General features: G+C 44.4%; 6 protein-coding genes across 6 annotated transcripts; 5 read left to right on the plus strand and 1 right to left on the minus strand.

Moving 5' to 3' along the window:
• Positions 1-236: 236 nt before the first annotated feature.
• Positions 237-4322, plus strand: L203_101287 (uncharacterized protein; the record flags this gene model as incomplete). Its single annotated transcript, XM_066210729.1, has 6 exons — positions 237-332; positions 386-499; positions 558-1354; positions 1404-1866; positions 1921-2244; positions 2301-4322. 6 exons carry the CDS (start codon positions 237-239, stop codon positions 4320-4322), a joined length of 3816 nt encoding a protein of 1271 aa, XP_066066826.1.
• A 346-nt stretch (positions 4323-4668) lies between these two features.
• L203_101288 (uncharacterized protein) lies at positions 4669-8761 on the plus strand (the record flags this gene model as incomplete). Its single annotated transcript, XM_066210730.1, has 10 exons — positions 4669-4686; positions 4737-4776; positions 4826-4927; positions 4976-5095; positions 5144-5809; positions 5854-6432; positions 6509-7767; positions 7814-8140; positions 8192-8467; positions 8519-8761. 10 exons carry the CDS (start codon positions 4669-4671, stop codon positions 8759-8761), a joined length of 3630 nt encoding a protein of 1209 aa, XP_066066827.1.
• Positions 8762-9336: 575 nt separating this feature from the next.
• L203_101289 (uncharacterized protein) lies at positions 9337-10912 on the plus strand (the record flags this gene model as incomplete). The annotated part of the gene is made up of 4 exons (XM_066210731.1): positions 9337-10050; positions 10096-10333; positions 10386-10798; positions 10850-10912. The coding sequence occupies 4 exons, from the start codon at positions 9337-9339 to the stop codon at positions 10910-10912; spliced, it is 1428 nt and encodes a 475-aa protein (XP_066066828.1).
• Positions 10913-11028: 116 nt separating this feature from the next.
• On the minus strand, positions 11029-14361 carry L203_101290 (uncharacterized protein; the record flags this gene model as incomplete). The annotated part of the gene is made up of 5 exons (XM_066210732.1): positions 11029-11367; positions 11423-11659; positions 11711-13938; positions 13992-14216; positions 14274-14361. 5 exons carry the CDS (start codon positions 14359-14361, stop codon positions 11029-11031), a joined length of 3117 nt encoding a protein of 1038 aa, XP_066066829.1.
• A 437-nt stretch (positions 14362-14798) lies between these two features.
• L203_101291 (uncharacterized protein) lies at positions 14799-16734 on the plus strand (the record flags this gene model as incomplete). The annotated part of the gene is made up of 3 exons (XM_066210733.1): positions 14799-16445; positions 16496-16648; positions 16699-16734. The coding sequence occupies 3 exons, from the start codon at positions 14799-14801 to the stop codon at positions 16732-16734; spliced, it is 1836 nt and encodes a 611-aa protein (XP_066066830.1).
• Positions 16735-17760: 1026 nt separating this feature from the next.
• On the plus strand, positions 17761-19188 carry L203_101292 (uncharacterized protein; the record flags this gene model as incomplete). Its single annotated transcript, XM_066210734.1, has 9 exons — positions 17761-17793; positions 17841-17949; positions 18001-18215; positions 18266-18311; positions 18369-18450; positions 18499-18533; positions 18590-18663; positions 18719-18781; positions 18835-19188. The coding sequence occupies 9 exons, from the start codon at positions 17761-17763 to the stop codon at positions 19186-19188; spliced, it is 1011 nt and encodes a 336-aa protein (XP_066066831.1).
• Positions 19189-19370: the final 182 nt, after the last annotated feature.

Raw genomic sequence — 19370 nt, forward strand, 5'->3', positions numbered from 1 at the left:
CAGAAGTTTTCAACTGATAAGATTTCTGATAAGAAAAGAAATGGCGCACCTGCCTTTGGATAGTGCTCTAGAACAGTGTTACGTAATCTAAGGACTGTAACAAAATTAGTTGATATCCCATATAACTTATGACGTGCAGAAATTAGAGTCACTGCTCCTTTCTTTTTTTGTTTTTCTCTTTTTTGGTTCTGTTTTTCTCTGCTTTTGTTGGGAGTAGTAAGAGTGAAGCTGGCCTCATGTCAAAGAACGAGTCATCCTCTCTTGAGGATAAACCAGACATAGCCAGGAAGATAAGCCAGCCAAATATTCAGGCTTCTTCACCAAAGTTTTATGTCAGTTTACATCCAGTTTAAAAATGCGAGTATGTTTAATGACTTACTTCTAGAATGGCCCAACGGTGAAAATGGAACTGCCTGGAATTGGCGCCGAATCTGCAAGTTATGTTCAGATGCAAAAAAAGAACAATCAGGCCGTAAAAAAGACATCTGCTGCCGCTAAAGTATGTCGCCGAACCAGGACATATCCCTCATTTCGTGCAAATGCTTACAAGCTTTCAGTCAGCAACCAAGAATAGTATAGCAAAGGTAAAGAAGCATCCTTGGAGCTTCTTCTCGTTTATATGCACCATTCCATTCCTCATCATGCTATCCCTGGCCTCAACAGTTCTGTGTCCTCTCCCAGGCCCTCCCTCAGCATTCAACAAATACATTCTCTCTCCTCTCGGCTACCCTCCACATCAGTCTCACCCGGTCTTATGCTACCCCGCCAATGTTTACCAGCAAGAAGTTCTTCAACCATATATATATCCAATCGTGGATGATGTTCGTACCAGGGTTGTCACATCGTCTACCTACGTCAACTATATTGGGCCCACTTCAAGTCAGGTGAAACGATTTGGTCGGAGAGCGTGGAATGGACCTATAAAGTCTGTTGTGGTCAGGATCAATCGTGGTGTCAAGAGATTTTACCTCACCTACGTTCAGCCTCACATCCCTTACTACAAGGCCAAATTCTACTCCGTCACTGCTCCCTACACCCAGCGACTTTCTTCTTTTGCCGCTCCCTACCTAGCGAAAGTTGAAGCGCTCCGTACTCAAGTGGCTAAGAGCTCTACTGACTACTACACTTTCGCTGCTGCTCACCCATATACAGGGCACGCTACTAGGTATGCCAAACTGGGTTACAAACTCTCCTCCAAGAGAAGCCAAAAAGCTTATCAATGGACTCGGCCGCATATTGTCATGGCAGGCAGCGAAGCAAAGAGGATTGTCACTCAAGTGTTTGGGCCAAGAGCCATCATAGTGACAGAGTGGACTGTTGCTCAAATCAAGTTGTCCTTGGAGATTTTAAAGACGTATGTTTACAGCCTTACTCATTTCTATATCACTGAAAGGAATACTCAGCCATATCTGTGCGCAATATCGTAACCATCTTGAGCCTCATATTGGTTCCTATGTCAAGAAAGCCTCCATCATGCTTGCCCCTTACTATTCCATCTATCACCATCATGTCCACGCCCCATATGTCCGGCCATTCTACAACTCTGTCTTCCCTCCTGAAGAAAAATCCAAGACATTTTTGGGAATGCTGGCTGATTGGCTGCCCAGCAATGGCCAGACCGCGGCCGAAAGTAGAGGTGGAATGGATGATTTCTTCCAAGACGCTGAGAAGCACAGGCAAAGAAAACAGGCTGATAAACCTGCAGAAAAGCGTACCAAGGCTACTGATTACAAGGAGCGGACAAAAAAGACTTCTGAAGAAACGAAATCAATCTTTAACCGAAAAGAAATGGACAAAGCTATCAAAGACCTTAGTGTCAGAATAGACGAGCAGGGTAGAGCCGGCGAGAAACAAGTAAATGAAGAGGTAAATTTGTGTCGAAGGCGATGGGTGTGCGCATATTGATAAATTGCATGATAGCTGGAAACACTTCACACTCATGTTTTAAGTCAGCAACTTCCTGAATTTGCTACTAACATGCGTTCCGAAATTGAAAGAGAAATTGAATACATTCTGAAAGGCCTCGACAAACTTTATACTCAATCAACCCAATTGAAAAAAGATCAGGTGAAGGCTAGCAGTGACACTGCTGATGCCAGGGTCCGCAAGACGGTCGACAAAATTCAACAGAGGTTGGAATTGAAGAAGGGGAAAGTTTATAATGAGGAAAAGCTCATCGTGAAGAAAGCGATGGATAGACTAGACTCTTTGATAGGACAAGGCTACCAAGAACTTGCTAAGAAGGTGTGTAACAAGTCTTTATATCTGGCGATGTCATAAATAATCACTGACAACCATAGATTTCTTCAATTGATGACGTTTCTACCAAGGATTGGGACAAATACCATGCCATACGAAAACACGCCAATGACTGGAAAGACAAATATGATACCCTCCATGAAGAACCTTCTATCTTTCGACACTTTAGCGAACTTCGTACCGAGCTTGATGACATCCATGAGGGCTTCCGATCTCGCGTTGGTATTCTGAAAAGGACAGCTTTGGATAGGATAGAAGCTAGAGAAGCTGTTAAAAATATGAAAAAAGAGGAAAGGCAGAATGAACCTAGTAGGGTTAGCATTTTGCCTGTGGCTGCTGGACGAGGGGCTGCTGCCGCTGGAGTTGCTGGTGCAGGGGCAGTTATTGGTAAAGGTAAGGAACAAGTCATGAGCGCACTCAGTGCCGCATCCGGCGGGACTCCAACTGGAATTGCCGCACAAGCCAAAGCCAGCGCAGACTCAATACTCTCTATGGCTAGTTCTCAAGTCCATGAGGTTACTCGATCACTTGTCTCCGCTGCTGGAGGCACACCCTCTCCTGAATCACCTCAAGAACACGCGCAATCGGTTTATGCCGCTGCAAAGACTGCAGCTGCTTCTATCTTGGGTGCCGCTAGCTCACAATTACATGAAGCCACAAGATCAGCGGCCAAAGCTGTCGGTATGACCCCCTCGCCTGAGTCACCAAATGAATATATTGAAAGCGTATACGCAGCCGCTGCGAAAGGTTTAGGTGATCTTGCAGCAGCAGCTGAAGAGGTTGCTCAAGATGTAACTGCCATGAGGCCACTCGTTCAGGTCAAAGAGAATGCCGCATCTATTCTCGCAGCTGCTAGCTCACAAGCGCACGAAGCTACTCGCTCAGTGATTTCCGTTGCTGGCGGCACTCCGTCTCCCGAATCTCCGAAAGAATATGCAGAATCTGCTTACGCGGCTGCTAACTCCGCAGCTGCATCAGTACTCGAAGCTGTCGGTTCTCAAGTGCATGACGCCACGAGGTCCGTTATGAAGGCTGCAGGCACTACACCTTCTCCTGAAGGCCTGGGCGAAAAAATTGAATCTGCTACAGTTATTGCTAATTTGGCCGCTCAAAAGGCGATGTCTGAGGTCAGCAAGAGCGTTCATGACGCTTCTAGGATCGTTGTCAGTGCATTGGGTGGTACTCCTTCTCCAGAGTCTCCAGACGAATATGCCGAATCAATTTATGAAGCCATGACAGACTCGGTCGTTTCCTTAGTCTCTGAATATAGCCAGTCTGCCTCCTCTTTAGCCTCTGATGCCTCTGCAACAATCCATTCTGCTACCCGCACACTCCAAAGCGCAATGGGTACGACACCAACTCCAGAATCCTTCGGAGAATCACTGGAGTCTATGATTGGTGTGGTCAACCAAGGAGCGGATTCTGTTTACGGAGCTGCTGGGGATAGCTTGCATGATGTGACAAGGAAACTTGTTAAAGCCGCTGGAGGAACCCCTTCACCTGAAAACCCACAAGAGTATGTCGAATCGATATACAACGCTGCCAGTAGGAACATTAGAGATGTGAAGGGTGTGGTTAGTGAAGAAGCCATCAAAGTTGCTACACAAATTCAAGAAATTCTGGGGGTGGTATCTACGCCTACACCACTTGCTTCAGCTGCCTCAAACTACCTTTCATCGCTCTCTTCTGTTGGCGCCTCTAACGCTGCCCAAGCGGCCGCAACTGGCTCTTCCTTGCTCTCTTCATTACAAAAAGAAGCATCATCCTCTCTACATTCTGCCACTCGCTCAGCATCTTCTCTTCTCGGCGCTACGCCTACTCCGGAAACACCATCAGAGTATATTGATGAAATGAAAGCCAGGGCTGTTAGTGCAAAGGAAATGGCGGCGAGTTTGGTAAGAAAACATGCTGAGCAGATCAAGAGGGATATGGCAAAGGACGGAAAGAAACCAGGAGATTACCAGCATGATCATTCAAAAGCTAGGGTGCAAGGAAAGGTAGCAAACCATGAGCATATTAAGAGGAACAGGCATTACGAAAAGGGTGTGAAGGATGAGCTGTAACATAATAGTTTGAATAATTGATATACCTCTATGAATAATGCTGCACTATAGACATTTGCTATGGACTAATGAAGTGGAGGTTTGTCGGCAATATCGGAGATGTGACATGTGGCAGATGTCGCGCTGTCTGAGTTCACTACACCTCACGTCCAAGTAGTTGATAATTAAAAGATTAACTTTTCATCTTTTCATTCTTTTATTCTTTTCGCCTTTCCCTCATTCTTGCAAGGCAACCGACACTTCTCATCAAGCTCATCAGAGAGTTGTACTGGCCCCTCATTCCCGCCTCGCAAAAGCTATCAAACCAATAGAAATATAGTGGTTAAAGTCAAAATAGTGGGGCCAGATGCAGATGCTCACCAAAGTATGCTTTGAGGATGGCTAGAGAGAGGACAAAACTGACCTTTTGATTAGTTTGAAAGCAAATCGCCCCGTGTGAAGGGCATTGCTTTCCGTATGTAGATTTCAAAAGTCAAAACGGGCAATTCTGATATGCACACCAGACCCAAAACAACCGTTGCTTGCAGCTTCATTACATAATGGTACAATTCAGCTGTGGAACTATCAGATGGGAACATTGGTGGACAGATACGATGAGCATGATGGTCGGTAACGCCAATCAGATAAGTCTATAGAGCTGACATTGACTGCAGGACCTGTTCGAGGTATCTCTTTTCACCCAACACAACCCATTTTTGCTTCTGGTGGTGATGATTACAAAATCAAAGTTTGGAACTACAAACAGAAAAAGTGCTTATTTACATTGACTGGACGTGAGTAATTCAGTATTATAACCAGCTGAAGCTCTTAACAACGTACAGATCTTGACTACGTCCGAACGGTCTTCTTTCATAAGGAATATCCATGGATTATATCAGCTTCAGATGACCAAACTATTCGAATTTGGAACTGGCAATCTCGCACATGTATTGCCATCTTGACTGGTCATAACCACTATATTATGTGCGCCCAATTTCACCCTTGGGATGATCTTGTCGTATCTGCGTCAATGGACCTTACCGTCCGAGTCTGGGATATTTCCGGCCTTCGCAAGAAAAACCAAGCCTCTCAAGCACCCATGTCTATTGACGAGCAAATTTCTCGAGCCAACCAAGGTCAGGCCGATTTGTTTGGAAACACTGACGCTGTTGTCAAGTATGTCCTCGAGGGTCACGATCGCGGAGTCAACTGGGCTGCTTTCCACCCTACTCTTCCACTTATCGTCTCCTGTGGAGATGACCGACAAGTAAAGCTATGGCGTATGTCTGATACCAAAGCTTGGGAGGTGGACAGCTGTAGAGGACATTTCAATAATGTGTCTATGACCATGTTTCATCCCAAGCACGAATTGATTTTGAGTGCAAGCGAAGACAAAACAATTAGGGTATGGGACATGACCAAACGAACAGCTGTACAGACATTTAGGAGGGAGCATGATCGTTTCTGGGTTTTGACCGCCCATCCTGAACTAAATCTTTTTGCTGCTGGTGAGTTCAGTCTAGACAAAAGAAACCATTCTCATCTTGCATAGGCCACGACAATGGTCTTATTGTCTTCAAGCTCGAGCGAGAACGGCCTGCTTTTTCCCTTTCCGGGAATCATCTCTTTTACGTTAAGGACAAGGTTATCCGAATGGCCGACCTTTCGACCGGTAATAGTCAAGGCATTTGCTCTGTTCGGAAGTTTGGCTCGCAGTGGGTCCAGCCTCGAACTCTAAGTTACAACCCTGCAGAACGAGCGGTCATTGTCACCTCCCCTGCTGACAATGGCATTTATGAACTCATCACTTTGCCTAAAACCTTTCAAGCAACATCTCAGGATGGGAGGGATGTGCCTGCGGACGGTAAGAAGGGAGCCGGTTTGTGTGCTATCTTCGTTGCCAGAAACAGGCTGGCGGTGCTAGATAAGGCCTCACAAAATATCGAGATCAAAGATTTGTCCAATTCGATAACCAAAACTGTAAAATGCCCTGTACAGACTAACGAAGTCTTCTACGGTGGAACCGGCTCCCTGTTGTTGGCAACACCTACCTCAGTCGTGCTTTTTGACATTCAGCAACAAAAAGTCCTTGCAGAGATCAGCTCTCCGCCCGTAAAATACATTGCCTGGAGTACAGATGGCAATACTGTCGCTCTTTTGAGCAAGCACAGTGAGTCAAGCTTCAATATGATTAAGCTGATATGTAGCCATTACTATCACAAATAAGTCCCTAACTCAAAGCGCTTTAATCCACGAGACCATTCGTATCAAGTCTGCGGCTTGGGATGATAGTGGTGTTCTCATTTACACTACACTCAATCACATTAAGTACGCGCTCTCTCAAGGCGATAATGGTATAATCAAGACTCTCGAGCAACCTGTCTACCTCACTCGAGTCAAAGGCACTATCGTTCATTGTCTTGACAGATCTGCTAGACCCCAGACTATCGCAATTGATCCCGCTGAATACAGATTCAAGCTTGCTCTCACCCGAAAGAACTATGATGAAGTCTTGCAAATTATCCGAACCAGTAATCTCGTTGGTCAAAGCATCATTGGATACTTGCAAAAAAAGGGTTATCCTGAGATTGCGCTGCATTTTGTACAAGACCAGCAAACCAGGTTTGATTTAGCTATTGAGTGTGGTAACCTGGCTGTAGCGCTTGAGATGGCTAGGGCTGTCGACAGGGAAGATTTATGGGAACGACTTGGTGCAGCAGCGTTGCAGCAGGGTAACCACCAAATTGTTGAGACCGCTTACCAAAAGGTCAGAAGTTTCGACAAACTGTCTTTCCTTTACCTTATCACTGGTAATACCCACAAACTTGCCAGAATGCAGGGCATTGCCACTAAGCGAGGCGATAACATGTCCCGATTTCAAAACTCTCTGTTCCTTGGCGATGTGAAATCTCGTGTCGCTGTTCTTCGCGAGACTGGTCAACACTCTCTTGCATACTATACGGCCAAGACTAACGGGCTAGACGATATTGCTTTGGAAATCCTTGATGAAGCTGGATTGACAGACGATGATCTTCCCCCTCCGCCTCAAAGCTCTGGTCACACGTGTCTTGCTCCTCCACCTGTCATCTTTAATCAATCCGAATCTAACTGGCCGCTCAAGGATCTTGGTGAGAGTTTCTTTGACAGAGCTCTTGCCAATGGCGGTCTCGAAGCTTTGATTGGAGGTGAAGAGGGCGGTGAACAACTCGACGCCTGGGCGACCGAGGCGCCCGTTGGCGAATCTGTAGAAGAGGATGAAGAGGTCGATGAAGACGAGGGTTGGGATCTTGATGCCGATGTGGCCGAGCCTGAAGTTGAAGAAACTGCCTTAGATGAAGAACAGGTCGGTGAGGCAGATTTCAGTGAAGGGATTGAGCCCGGTATGAGCGAGGATGAAATGTGGGTGGAGAATTCTCCATTGGCAATCGATCACGCTGCAGCTGGAAATTTTGAATCGGCTATGCAGGTATGTTACGTTACTGTATCAATCGGGCTATACTGACGAAACGCAGTTACTCAATCGACAAGTTGGTGCAGTCAATTTCGAACCCCTTAAATCTTTCTTTCTACAAGCATATCAATTCGCTCACGTCTACATCCCTGCCAATGCTTCCCTTCCACCCATACGAGTTAATGTCCGTAGAAATCCGAAGGCTTCGGAAATCCACAAAGTCTTACCAGTCTTACCATATTCTTACGAAGATCTGAAAGCCATCGAAGTGGCTGAAGCAAATAGATTCTTCATGAAAGGCAAATTTGCTGAGGCTTTAGAGACTTTTAGAAATGTGCTGCAAAAGATATTGATCATAGCTGTCGAGTCTGAAGAAGAAGCTGAAGAGGCAAGTTGAAACCAGTTATGGTCTTAAAAGAGATGCTAACATTAATTGTAGGTCAAAGAGCTTGTCGTTTCTTGTCGGGAATATGTAATTGGCCTTACCATGGAAGTTGAACGCCGAAAACTTGTTGCTGCTGATCCTAACAATGTCAAACGCAACCTTGAGCTTGCCGCGTACTTTACACATTGTCAGCTTGCTGGTCAACACATTCAATTAGCACTGAGGAGCGCCATGAAAGTGTTCTCAGATGCAGGCAATTTTGCCACTGCAGCAGTTTTTGCCAAGAAACTGGTTGACAGTAAGCCTGCTCAAGCACAGGTTCTGACTCAAGTACGTGTTGTCAATAAACCATACATACAATGAACTCATACATCTGAACAGGCGCGAGCAGTTGTTACCCAAGGCGACCGAAAGCCTCGGGATGCTTACGAGGTTGATTACGACCAGACGAAATCGTTTGATATTTGCCCTGTCACATTGACTCCTATTTATGAGGGTACTCCAAGTGTCGTTAGTGCATTCAGTGGAGCAAAGTATTTGCCAGAATATAAGGGAAGACTTTGTGTTGTCGATGGTATTAGTGAAGTTGGGCTGAGTGGGACTGGTTTAAGGAGTTCAGTCTGAAGGGTGTCAAGATGACAGTAGTTCACAAGTGTAATGGGAAATCAAAATGCTTTAGAGATTTTGATCTCAAAATCATTGTCTAGACATGATATGGTTTACATGAAAACCCATGGCTTGAACATATCTCTACGTCCTGTTCAATACTTATCATTAACGTTGATTGAATGAACCAACCTTATTCTTCTTTTCGCTATAATTCACCTTCACAGTTGATACAGCACTTTTTATAGCTTTATCTATCATTTCTTATGTCACGTATTCACTGATCATCCAGAATTGCATGACAATCATTTCCAGAGCTTAAATATGTGCTGTGATGACAAATCTTATACTATTCCCATTAGATTGAGGTTTGGCCTCTATAATCTGTGACTGAAGAATATGGCGATAATGCAAGTTTTGATGTGGTGTTTGAGAAATAATTAGTGAATAAGTAAAATAAAAAAGTGGTGGACTTTACCGTCTACCACGTGGCTATTCATCAGTACCAGCAAAACTACAGCTATTTCATTTTCATTTTCATTTTTATATTCTTCCTTACTCTTTTCTGTTTCTTATTGTCATCTATCAACAGTATGTCTGGGGTATCACAGGTGACACCAGCTGGGTCTACTTCCAAGCCTAACCAGAAGCAGCAAAATCAAAAGTCTCAGCAACTCTCTGGCGAGCTTAAGGCCAAATCAGCCAAGGAGCTGAAAAAGGAAAAACGGGCGGCGGCAGTCGCTGCCAGAGCCACTGGGGAAGAAACCATTGAGGCTCATCAAGGTCGGCCTATGCTTGGGAGCATGCCCTCCGATAACAGGCGATCCTTTACAGCAAATGTGCAAGCCAGTGCTCCTCCTAGTCAACCTTCCGCTTCAGCTGGCCCGTCTGCCCCACGACGAACGCCCAACTATACTGAGTTATCTGCTCCTACCCTATCCACTCTCCAACAGAATCTCTTCTTTTCTCATTTGCCTCATCATAGTCCTGCAGACACTGTATCCGCTCTACAAACAGGCAGAATTCATCCCATAATCATCCGGGTCGGTGTCTTGATGTCCAATGGGCAATTGAGAGGCGCCAATGCGCGAACAATTGGGATGATGTCCGCTTTCAGAGAGGTTATCAAAGACTATGAGTGTCCTGACCAGGCTGTGCTGTGGAAGGATTTACCAGTTTATTTGAGTCCAATGATTGCCTGGTTGGAGACATGTAGGCCAAAAGGTGTTGGCGGCGGTAATGCAATTAGATGGTTAAAGAGCGAAATCAATAGACTAGGAGAGGCAGGCGACAGGTCTGAAGCCGAAGTGAGTAATGTTCTTAACTTGTGTGAACCCTGCTTAATTGTGTAGCAAAAACAATATCTTGTTGACGCAATCGGCCTTTACCTTCGTGATAGGATAGAATTCGCCGATCAGGTTATCGCAGATAGCGCAAAAGAAAAGATCAAGCCAGGAGACACTGTCATTACATTTGCCAGATCGTCTGTTGTCGAGACTGTCTTACTTGAAGCGTGGGCTAGTATGCGCCAGCAAGATCCAGACGCTACTTTTGACGTGGTCGTCGTTGATTCTAGGCCTCTACTTGAAGGTAATTCGACTTTCTTGTTATAGACAGATAACCCGCTTATGGTGTTTTATAGGCAAAAAATCTCTTCAAGCCTTGACTGCCGCCGGTCTTCCGTGTACATACACACTCCTTTCCCTCCTATCCTCTATCCTCCCCCGTGCAGACCTTGTCCTCCTCGGCGCTTCAGCTCTCCATTCTGATGGCGCGCTCTACTCACGCGCTGGCACTGCTGTCGTCGCACTGTTAGCCAAAGAGCATCGAGTGCCTGTCGTGGCTTGTGTCGAGACTTATAAATTTGGAGAAAAGGTTGTCCTTGATGGTGTTGCCACCAACGAACTTGGAGATATTGGAAATCTGTTGGAGTTGCCTACAAATGAGCCATACTCATTAAGCAAGGTTGGCAAGCAATTGCCCATCAACCTCACGCCATTGCATGTGGTATATGATGTTACACCGCCATCCTTGATCACCGCTGTATGTACAGAGGTGAGTCTTTTTTTCATTATCGATCCAAAAAGTCACTCAAATATATCAAAGATTGGTTTTATTCCTCCAAGTTCAGTCCCTACTGTCCTTGGCAAATCCAGCGGTGTCGTCTGATTATAATAACTGTATCATTGCACAACATGAATCAAAGTCCAATGGTATAATTGTCCTTCCCTGTATGTAAAGTAATCGCAAAAAGCCATTCAAATAATGAAACTGCTCCTATCCGCTCAAGCCAGTGCCACTTCCCTAACTGCTCTTTTCAAACTTCCATATTTGTCAGCTCCGGGCAAAACATTCTCATTATCTCTCTTTAGTACTCGCGAAGCGACTTTTGTGCTCGGATATAATGCTACACCATATCTATTTGAAGGCTGAATTACCGAAGGCGTTTCGAGTGGGTTACGCTTAGTTCCAGGGAGAGGCGTTTCGAGACCAAGAGGTGAGCGACGTCGGGACCTAACAGTTTTGGGAGTTATACCATGTTCAGAAGGCGAAATATTGTTCAGCTGTGAGGAGGTAAGGGGGGTGCAGCCTGCTACGCCTCGGACTCCAAACTTGCGTTTCATCTACGTGGCGCAAATCAGCTGAAAGCTTATTATGCACATTTAAGTGAAGGCTCACAAGCTCAACTTCTTGCTGTTTAGAATCCAATGCAACATTGAGCATCTCTTTATCTTCTTTGAGTTCCGCCTTTCTCCTTTGAAGATTTGTTATCTCTAAATCTTTCAAAGCAGACTGAGAGCGCATGTTGTTCACTTCAGCTCTGAGAGATTCAAATTCCTGAACAGCAGGAGTAGAAACAAATTTCGATGAAGCATGTACGAGCTCTTCGCGCGTGGTAACAAGACTTCTCCGCAACTACAGCATTTGTCAACATCTAACCAAAGTAAGTTGGGGACTAGCCCTCACCTCACGGCATTCGGCTTCAACCTTTTCTCTCTTCTCTCTCTCTTCGCCCAACATATTCTCCATCTCAGTCCTCATTCTTTCCTTTCCTTCAAGCTTCCTTCTCATTAAATCTACCTTACTTTTCCATTCATCTTCTGATTGTCTATTCGCTTTCAGATTTTCAATTTGAGACAAGAGAAGTTCGATTTCCTCCTCATTGGCACATTTGACCTGAGCCAGCTCATCGACATGCGCTTTAAGACGGTCAATTTCTTCGTTAAGCTGATCAATTTGGCTTGGCGGAGGATGTGTTTCGTAATCATCAAGTCGATGGTATGCAACAGAGAGCTCTTCTTTAAGAGCCTGTAGTTCGCCTACTTGTTTCCTGGATTCAACCAGCTGTTCCTGAACAATGACAAATTCAGCACAAAGAGCTTTCATTTCTTCATTCTGCTTCTTAGCATCGTCCAGCCGATGGTATACATCTTCTAACTCCATCTTAGAGATTCTTGCTTCTTCTTCCTTATCACGCAAAGCTTCAATCTGCTGATGTAAGGTTGCTGAGTTTTGTATCGTTGACCTCTTAATGTCTTCCCTCTCGCCATTCGCAAATTCATGATCGCGTATCATTCGACTTTTTTCACGGTCTTCCATCTCCATTAACTCTGCTTTGGCTTCCTTCAGCTCCAAAGCTTGCTCGTCGCATGATCGTTTCAAGTTTTGCAACTGTGCCGTCATATCAACACCCTCCGCTAAAGCTTTTGCAAGTCGTATTTCTAGATCTCTAACCTCAACTTGGGCTTGTGGTTTCGGAATAGATGCCATTAGTCGGGTGTATGTTGTAGGGGATGATGAGAGTGAGTGAGAAACATAAGTTGTTGCTAGAGCTGCTTGCGCCATCTGTATCTCGGAATGTGCGGCCTCAGTTTTAGCTTTGGCTAATTCCTGCTTCAAATCTGTCACCTGTGTATGAAGCATCTCTGCTTCTAGCGCTCGCATATTCAGTTTGGCAAGTACCTCATCTCTCTCTGATACTTCCGCTTGGAGTTTTTGTGATAGACTACGATACAGCTCCAACTCGATTGTAAGGGCTTGGGTATGAGCAGTTTGAGCGGCGAATAGAGCTTTAGTCGGCAGGAAGGTACCGTTGAATGATATCTGGTCGCAATCAGACAGAGAGGAATCGATTGCTTTCGAGGAGAGAGTCATTGTCGTACAATCGTAAAACTCGGTCGTATCTCCTGTACTTGATTTTGGTGTGTTTGTTGTTGGTTTATTAATTGGGGTAGCTCGGGGTGAGCCTGATCGAGTGGGAGACTGGAAAGTAGAAATGGAATCATCGCCGCTTTGACGCCTTGTCAATGGCCACGTAAGTTCGGCTTGCTCGGCAGACATATCCGCAAAGATTGAACTGGTAGAAAATGGTTGCGCGAGGGAAGTCAGGCTTTCGGCTGGGTTGTGAACGGAATGGTCTCCTTTAGAAGGTTCTCTGACAGTTTGTGTTTCAGAAGTTGTTCCGGATAAGACATCTTTTAGAGGTGAAGGGTGGACGCAGATTGTCGGATTACTGCTCTCTTGTGTATGTTCTAGACCAGTTGATTCGTCGTTTGGCATACCCCAAAAATCTTCTTCAGCCTTCTTCTCCTCTTTTCTAGCCTTTTCCATTGCACCTTTCTTTGGAACAGGCGTATGATCCCCAGAAGCCTCTGATAGTAACTGTGACTCTCTAGCAAAACTTTTCAAAGGAGGAAGAGTGAAAGTGGATGGCTCTCCCATTGAAAACGAGACTTTCTCAGGAAATTTGGTGGAAAGCAGGTTTGACATATCGGCCGGAAGATCCCACTCTGCAGAAGGTAGCTCCAATTCTCCATAAGACGCGTCCTTAGAAGTGTCGCCCTCGGGCAAAACTGGCAAACCCAAAGGTGATGTATGCGCTTCAGGAACACCATTCCAAGATACATCATGCTGCTCCTCTTCATCGTCTTCTTCGTCAGAATGGAGAATCGTACTTCCAGCCGAGCCCGTGCTGGCTACGAGCGACACTTCGCCCTCATCCCCTGGTCTTTCCCAGCTATCCTCAGGTCCAGGATTGGGTTCAGGTTCTTTACGACGAGGCGACATGGTGACCGCAAGGAGCTGAGAAAAAAACGAGTTTGATGTGGGCGTCTGTTGAGCTTTCACAGGTGAGGGAGCTATGACAGACGAGTTTGGTGTGATGACTCGGAATTTGTTTTTTGGGAAGAAGCGTACTGTTGCTCATCAGAATGTTCACACACATGGGTTATCTTGGGAATATCCTTACCTCCATGACCGGACGCAGGAGTTCCTGTAGTCCTCAGTATTCCTTTGACGCTGCTACTGTTTGGTGTACCATCTTGCACCACTTGTAATTCACTTAAGCGTGGATTGATTGGTGGTGAAGACGTCTTTTTCCGGGATGCAAACGCTCCTAAGTCTATCTTGGGACTTTCATAACCAATTGGGGAGCCCGCAGGAGATTTACTTTGCCTAGAAAATTCTTGAGGGTCTAACATAGACAAAAATATAAGTTGTGAACCCAACAACAAACATCTAAACAACGCACCTGCTGGATTCACCAACAAAACCGATCTCTTCTTGTTTTGTATCTGTCTGGCAGGAGTCAGCACACCTGGCGAAGAGATAGATGCCATTCCTCCCAGTTCCCTATCACTTTATAAAAGCGGCTGGTTGTTAAAAAAAAGAAAAATCTTGAAAGTACAAACAAAACAAAATTAAATTGATGTGTTCTTTTTTGTTTTGGATAAAAAGCAGGCACGACTTGGATCGGGACACTTCATACAAAAGACCTCCACTTTGCTTGACCGCCAATTGTTTTTGAATTTGGTAGCGAAAAGCGAAGAGATGGATTTCAATAAATAGCAGAAGATGTCATTGTTGTTTTAAAAAATCTCAGTCAAAGTAGTATTATCGTCTCTGCTTCCTATAGTAGAGCCAACGGGCCAACAGCAGAGGAATCAAAGGCAGCATTGGATTTTCAGTGTGCGTATGAGCTGGCGACAATGGCAAACTATATGGACTGTCATTCAAAAATATATGCTAACGAATGGTTTAGAACGACTATATATCCATGCGTAAGGGCCGCAGCCCAATTCGTGCTATGAAACACGCTGCCAATGAATTTTTTGAAACTTGCAATTCGAATCGTTCTACTGCCATCCCTACAAGCTGCGATACTATAGATGCGTCAGTGGTTGACTGGTCTTTGCCGTACAGATTGTATGTGCCGGGCAACCTGCAGGATGGCCCTCAACCGGCTCTATATGTGCAGAATATACAGGGAAGAATGGATTGTAAATCATTCCAACACCGAGCTGGACACTCAATTCTGTATAATGAGGGGTATGTGAAATCAGATTCATGGCGAATCGACAAGGCAATAGAAGCTAGTACTTTGAACAATGATTCAACTACCAGCTTGAATCATTCACTATGGTGGTTAGGTGATGGCGGGCAACCCTGCATGAATAACACAGAGAAACCTGAGGTGCCAAGTCCAACACAACTATCTCTTGGATCAACCACATACTCAAGTAACAGCCCATTCCTATCAAATGAGATTCCATGGCTTGAGACTCTCACTGGACAGCCTCCTATCGATGCTGATGGTGGATCTGGACAGGCAAACTACATGATACAATCGGTCAATCCAATCACTCACCGAAATAATCTGTCACTCTGTTCAAATTGCAACTCATGTTTTCCGAGCCCTAGTATGGAGAAGCCTATGCGGGGGTACAATAAGAAGAAAGAGCATTCATATCAAGATCTGATGCTTAGCAGATCATGCATATACCCAAAAGGCGACTTAGCTTCGTCAAACTTTGAATCATGGTCACGAAATCTTGACCAAGAGTTTATAGGAAAAGGCAATGTGAGGTCAAGTCAAACCGAATACAAACCCCGGCTTGTTGAATCAACAACTCACCCAAACACCATCCTATCGTCTCCTCGTTTTCCTCTACGGCCTCTGATCTTTAGCGAGGAATCGCAAGAGGGTGCACAGCCAAAAGCAGGATCGGTGGACCAAACGCTGAATTCAATCGAATCAGCCGCACAGTCAAAGATCAATCCACTGGTAGTCTCATGGAACCACAATCTTTGGTCGCAAGATTCTTATAAACAGCATATTCTTCAGCCCTGCAACAATGTTAACGAAAACTTGGAGCAAACGGAAGATTATTCAGGTCATACGTCGGTATCTACTGGACTGACCACTCATTTAAGCAACAATATATCTCTGTCACACAGTGCTTTATGGCCACAAAGCCTCGATAAAACACACGCCTCAAATAATAGCCAGGATGTAGAAAAAAAACTGGAAGAGGTGAATCAAGCGCCACTGCCTCTGAAAATGCATACTTGGCCAAGTGATATTCCAAGTTATCTATGTAATGATTTAGCTCACTTCAACAATGCTCCAATTGTGTCAAAAGGAGTACATACCATTACTTCTCAACCACCACCTCCTCCTACGATACCCCTCATTAGACCCGTATCTAGTCCACAAAAGACAATATCGTTGTTGGGACTTCTTCACACATCAGGATGGAAAATATCACCTTTGTCTACCAAAGTCATTAAAGGTGGCAAAACGAATAAGAAAAGGCAAGATTGGAGACTGTCAAAACTGTTTGAATTTTCGTCTGACAAAGCGGGCTGGCAACTGGTTATGGCACTGGTAAAGAGAGTTGGAGATTTGGCAGCACAACATGACGTTCGTATCTTTACTGATGGTCAATCTGCTCGGCTGATCAATATAAGCAGCATTATCCCGAAATCCTGGTCAACAGTCCAAGCAGCCGAAAGGACAAAGACGAGCATACAGAAAGATGGACTGTATCGATAGCTACTTGCACCCACAAGCCATCTGCTCAGCAATTGAACGAGGAAGAACGCAGTAAGAAGAGTATAGTGGGTGTGGGTGACAGAGATGTGGGGTTTGCTACGTTGGTTGAGGAGGTGTATAGCGAATTGAGGCAAAGAACAAGATTAACGAGCTGTAGGCCAACAATTTCTGAAACCTTTACCTCTCGAGCTAGAAAGAGACTCGATGATGGTTTTGAATTAAAGACAAAGAGGCCAAACACAAGTGAAATAGAAAGTAGCCCATTGATCAAAACTCCATCTCCATTAGTTTCACCTTTTTGCTACTCATGCAACAACTCTCCCAGTCCCAAGCCAGCCAGACGACGCCGTTATTTAGACATTACCGAGACTGCAGGGAAGCTATTGAGCTAAAGAATAGATACAACTGAAGTCTAATTTGATCTGTAACTATCATTACTGTTGCCATACATCTTTACACTCACTTCATTGCTTCAAGGGTGGATAATTTCTCGTATATTCAACGAGTATGCAGATTTTGTAGATACTTGGATCTTGAGCAACACAATTGGAGTGTTTCAAAATCAATAAACAATTGTGCTTTTAAGGCCATTTCTATATCAATCATATTGGTATTTAATACTAGAACCGTACAAAGTTAATTATCCTAACCAATACTTGCTACTCTCTATTAATCATTTGTGCTTACTCTTATTGACACACCCATTTGCCCGCAAATATACCATTATCGCTAGTCATCGTCTTGATATAACTCAGATCCACATCTTTGATTCTTTCCATATATCGGCAGTCCCATCCACCCCAAAAGTCGCCAAAAGTGGTCAGTCAATGTTGTGCGCTGCTATAGTGAGTAGTATTTCCGAATCGTTTTGCTTTATCATTTTCTTATAATTTATAATCACCTTTTAAGCAGCTGTTATGATAATGATTCAATATTGAATATGTAATTTATTTATTTTACAACAAAAATACAACGTTATCTTGTCTGCAGATCAGTTACGTAATCAACCGTTGAACATCCTCCACCAGACATCATCGTTATAATTCAAGGTAAAAATAAATATACCAATCCAAGTACAAATAGTGAGTTGTAAATTGTTCCCTCATTATACGTTCATTGGGTAGCTAATTTAAGCATCCATTATTGTAATCATTCGGGTATTGTAGGCTTTGCACGATTCGACATGACTGCAGTCACTGCGTTTACAATTGCAAAGGTGCGCGCCTGTAAGTGCTAAAAACTGTGGATACTTATCGGCGATAGTATGCATTCGGTGCATCTGTTGTTGGTGCTACACTATGCACAGGCTGTCTTTGGTATTTCCAGCGTCACTTGATTTACCCCTCTGGTATTCCACAAGGCTCTCGGCAGGGTAAACAACACCCCTTGAATGAGAAAAGATAGAAGCTAACATGAATTGTAGTCGTTCCCAAACCAATTGAAGTAGGATGCCCATATGAAGACGTTACTCTCACATGCCCAGATGGTATCAAAATTAAAGCATACGTTATGTTGGCAAGAAGGAAGCCTCTTACAACCGATGAAATTCGTCATCTATCCAAAGATGAAAGGAAGGAGAGAGCAAAGAAGGAGGTTGAAGCTTGGGCACAAGAGATGGGAGATGAAAAGGCCATCAAGGCGCTTTTATTTTATGTTTTCTTTGACTCTGATACTAACCATATGTCCAGCATACTAAATCAAGGCCAACAGTGGTCATCTTTCATGCCAATGCAGGTGGGTGTAGTGCCTGAAATTGTATACATTCTGGATTGCTGACTTGTGCTTGTGAAGGCAATATGGGACATCGAATTCCATTGGCTAGGCATTTCAACGTCGACTTTGGCTGTAACGTCTTCATGCTCAGTTATAGAGGGTAAGCGAGACTTGAAGATTTGACAAGTAGCTCTGACACGATCGTAAGCTACGGACACTCCGAAGGACATCCCTCAGAAGCAGGTAAATCAATAGTAAATTTGTTGTCCTGGGATAATTGACTTAATGGCTTTCATCAGGTCTCAAGATTGATATCCAGACTGCAATGAAGTATATCCAAGCCCATCCTATCTTAGGATCAACCAAGATCGTTGTAGGTGGAGACTGCTACTTCAATCAATATACCATAAATTGTTGACATTTTCAAGGTATATGGGCAATCTTTAGGCGGTTCAGCATGTCTCTATGCAGCAAGCAAACATCGTGATATCGTATGTCGTCACAGTGTATGGCGGTCACTGTTTTTCTGATTACAACTGTTCAGGTTGCCGGGGTCATAGTTGAAAATACTTTCCTATCGCTGCAAACACTGATTCCTCTTGTCCTTCCTCAATTGCCAAAAATTCTCCTCCCTATTCTCTTGACGGAACATTGGGATGCTCACGATACCATGCCTAATATTCCTAGTACGACTCCTGTCTTATTCCTTGCCGGAAGAAGGGATGAACTTGTCAAGCCTTCGCAAATGATTGCCCTTCGTGGCCTACGTGCAGAAGGGAGAACGAGATGGAGAGATTTTGATAGTGAACATAATGATACCTGTGTTCAGCCTGAGTACTGGGAGGAGATCGGAAAGTGGTTAAAAGAGGAAGTTGAAGAAAAGGGGAAGGTAGAATAAGGAAAAGGGAGTTTGGCAAGCTGAGAGCGATGAATTCAGAGCACTATACTGTAGGTACAACGAAATATATCGAGTGGAGAGTATCTGGGTTCCGAATAAGATGAGATGCCATTTAAAAGAAAGCGTACTCTCAGCTACTGTTATCGAGATAATTAAAAGCCAAGAGCGATGTTTGGCAAATT

Source organism: Cryptococcus depauperatus, chromosome 2 (assembly GCF_001720195.1).
Source record: "Cryptococcus depauperatus CBS 7841 chromosome 2, complete sequence".
NCBI classification, from domain to species: domain Eukaryota; kingdom Fungi; phylum Basidiomycota; class Tremellomycetes; order Tremellales; family Cryptococcaceae; genus Cryptococcus; species Cryptococcus depauperatus.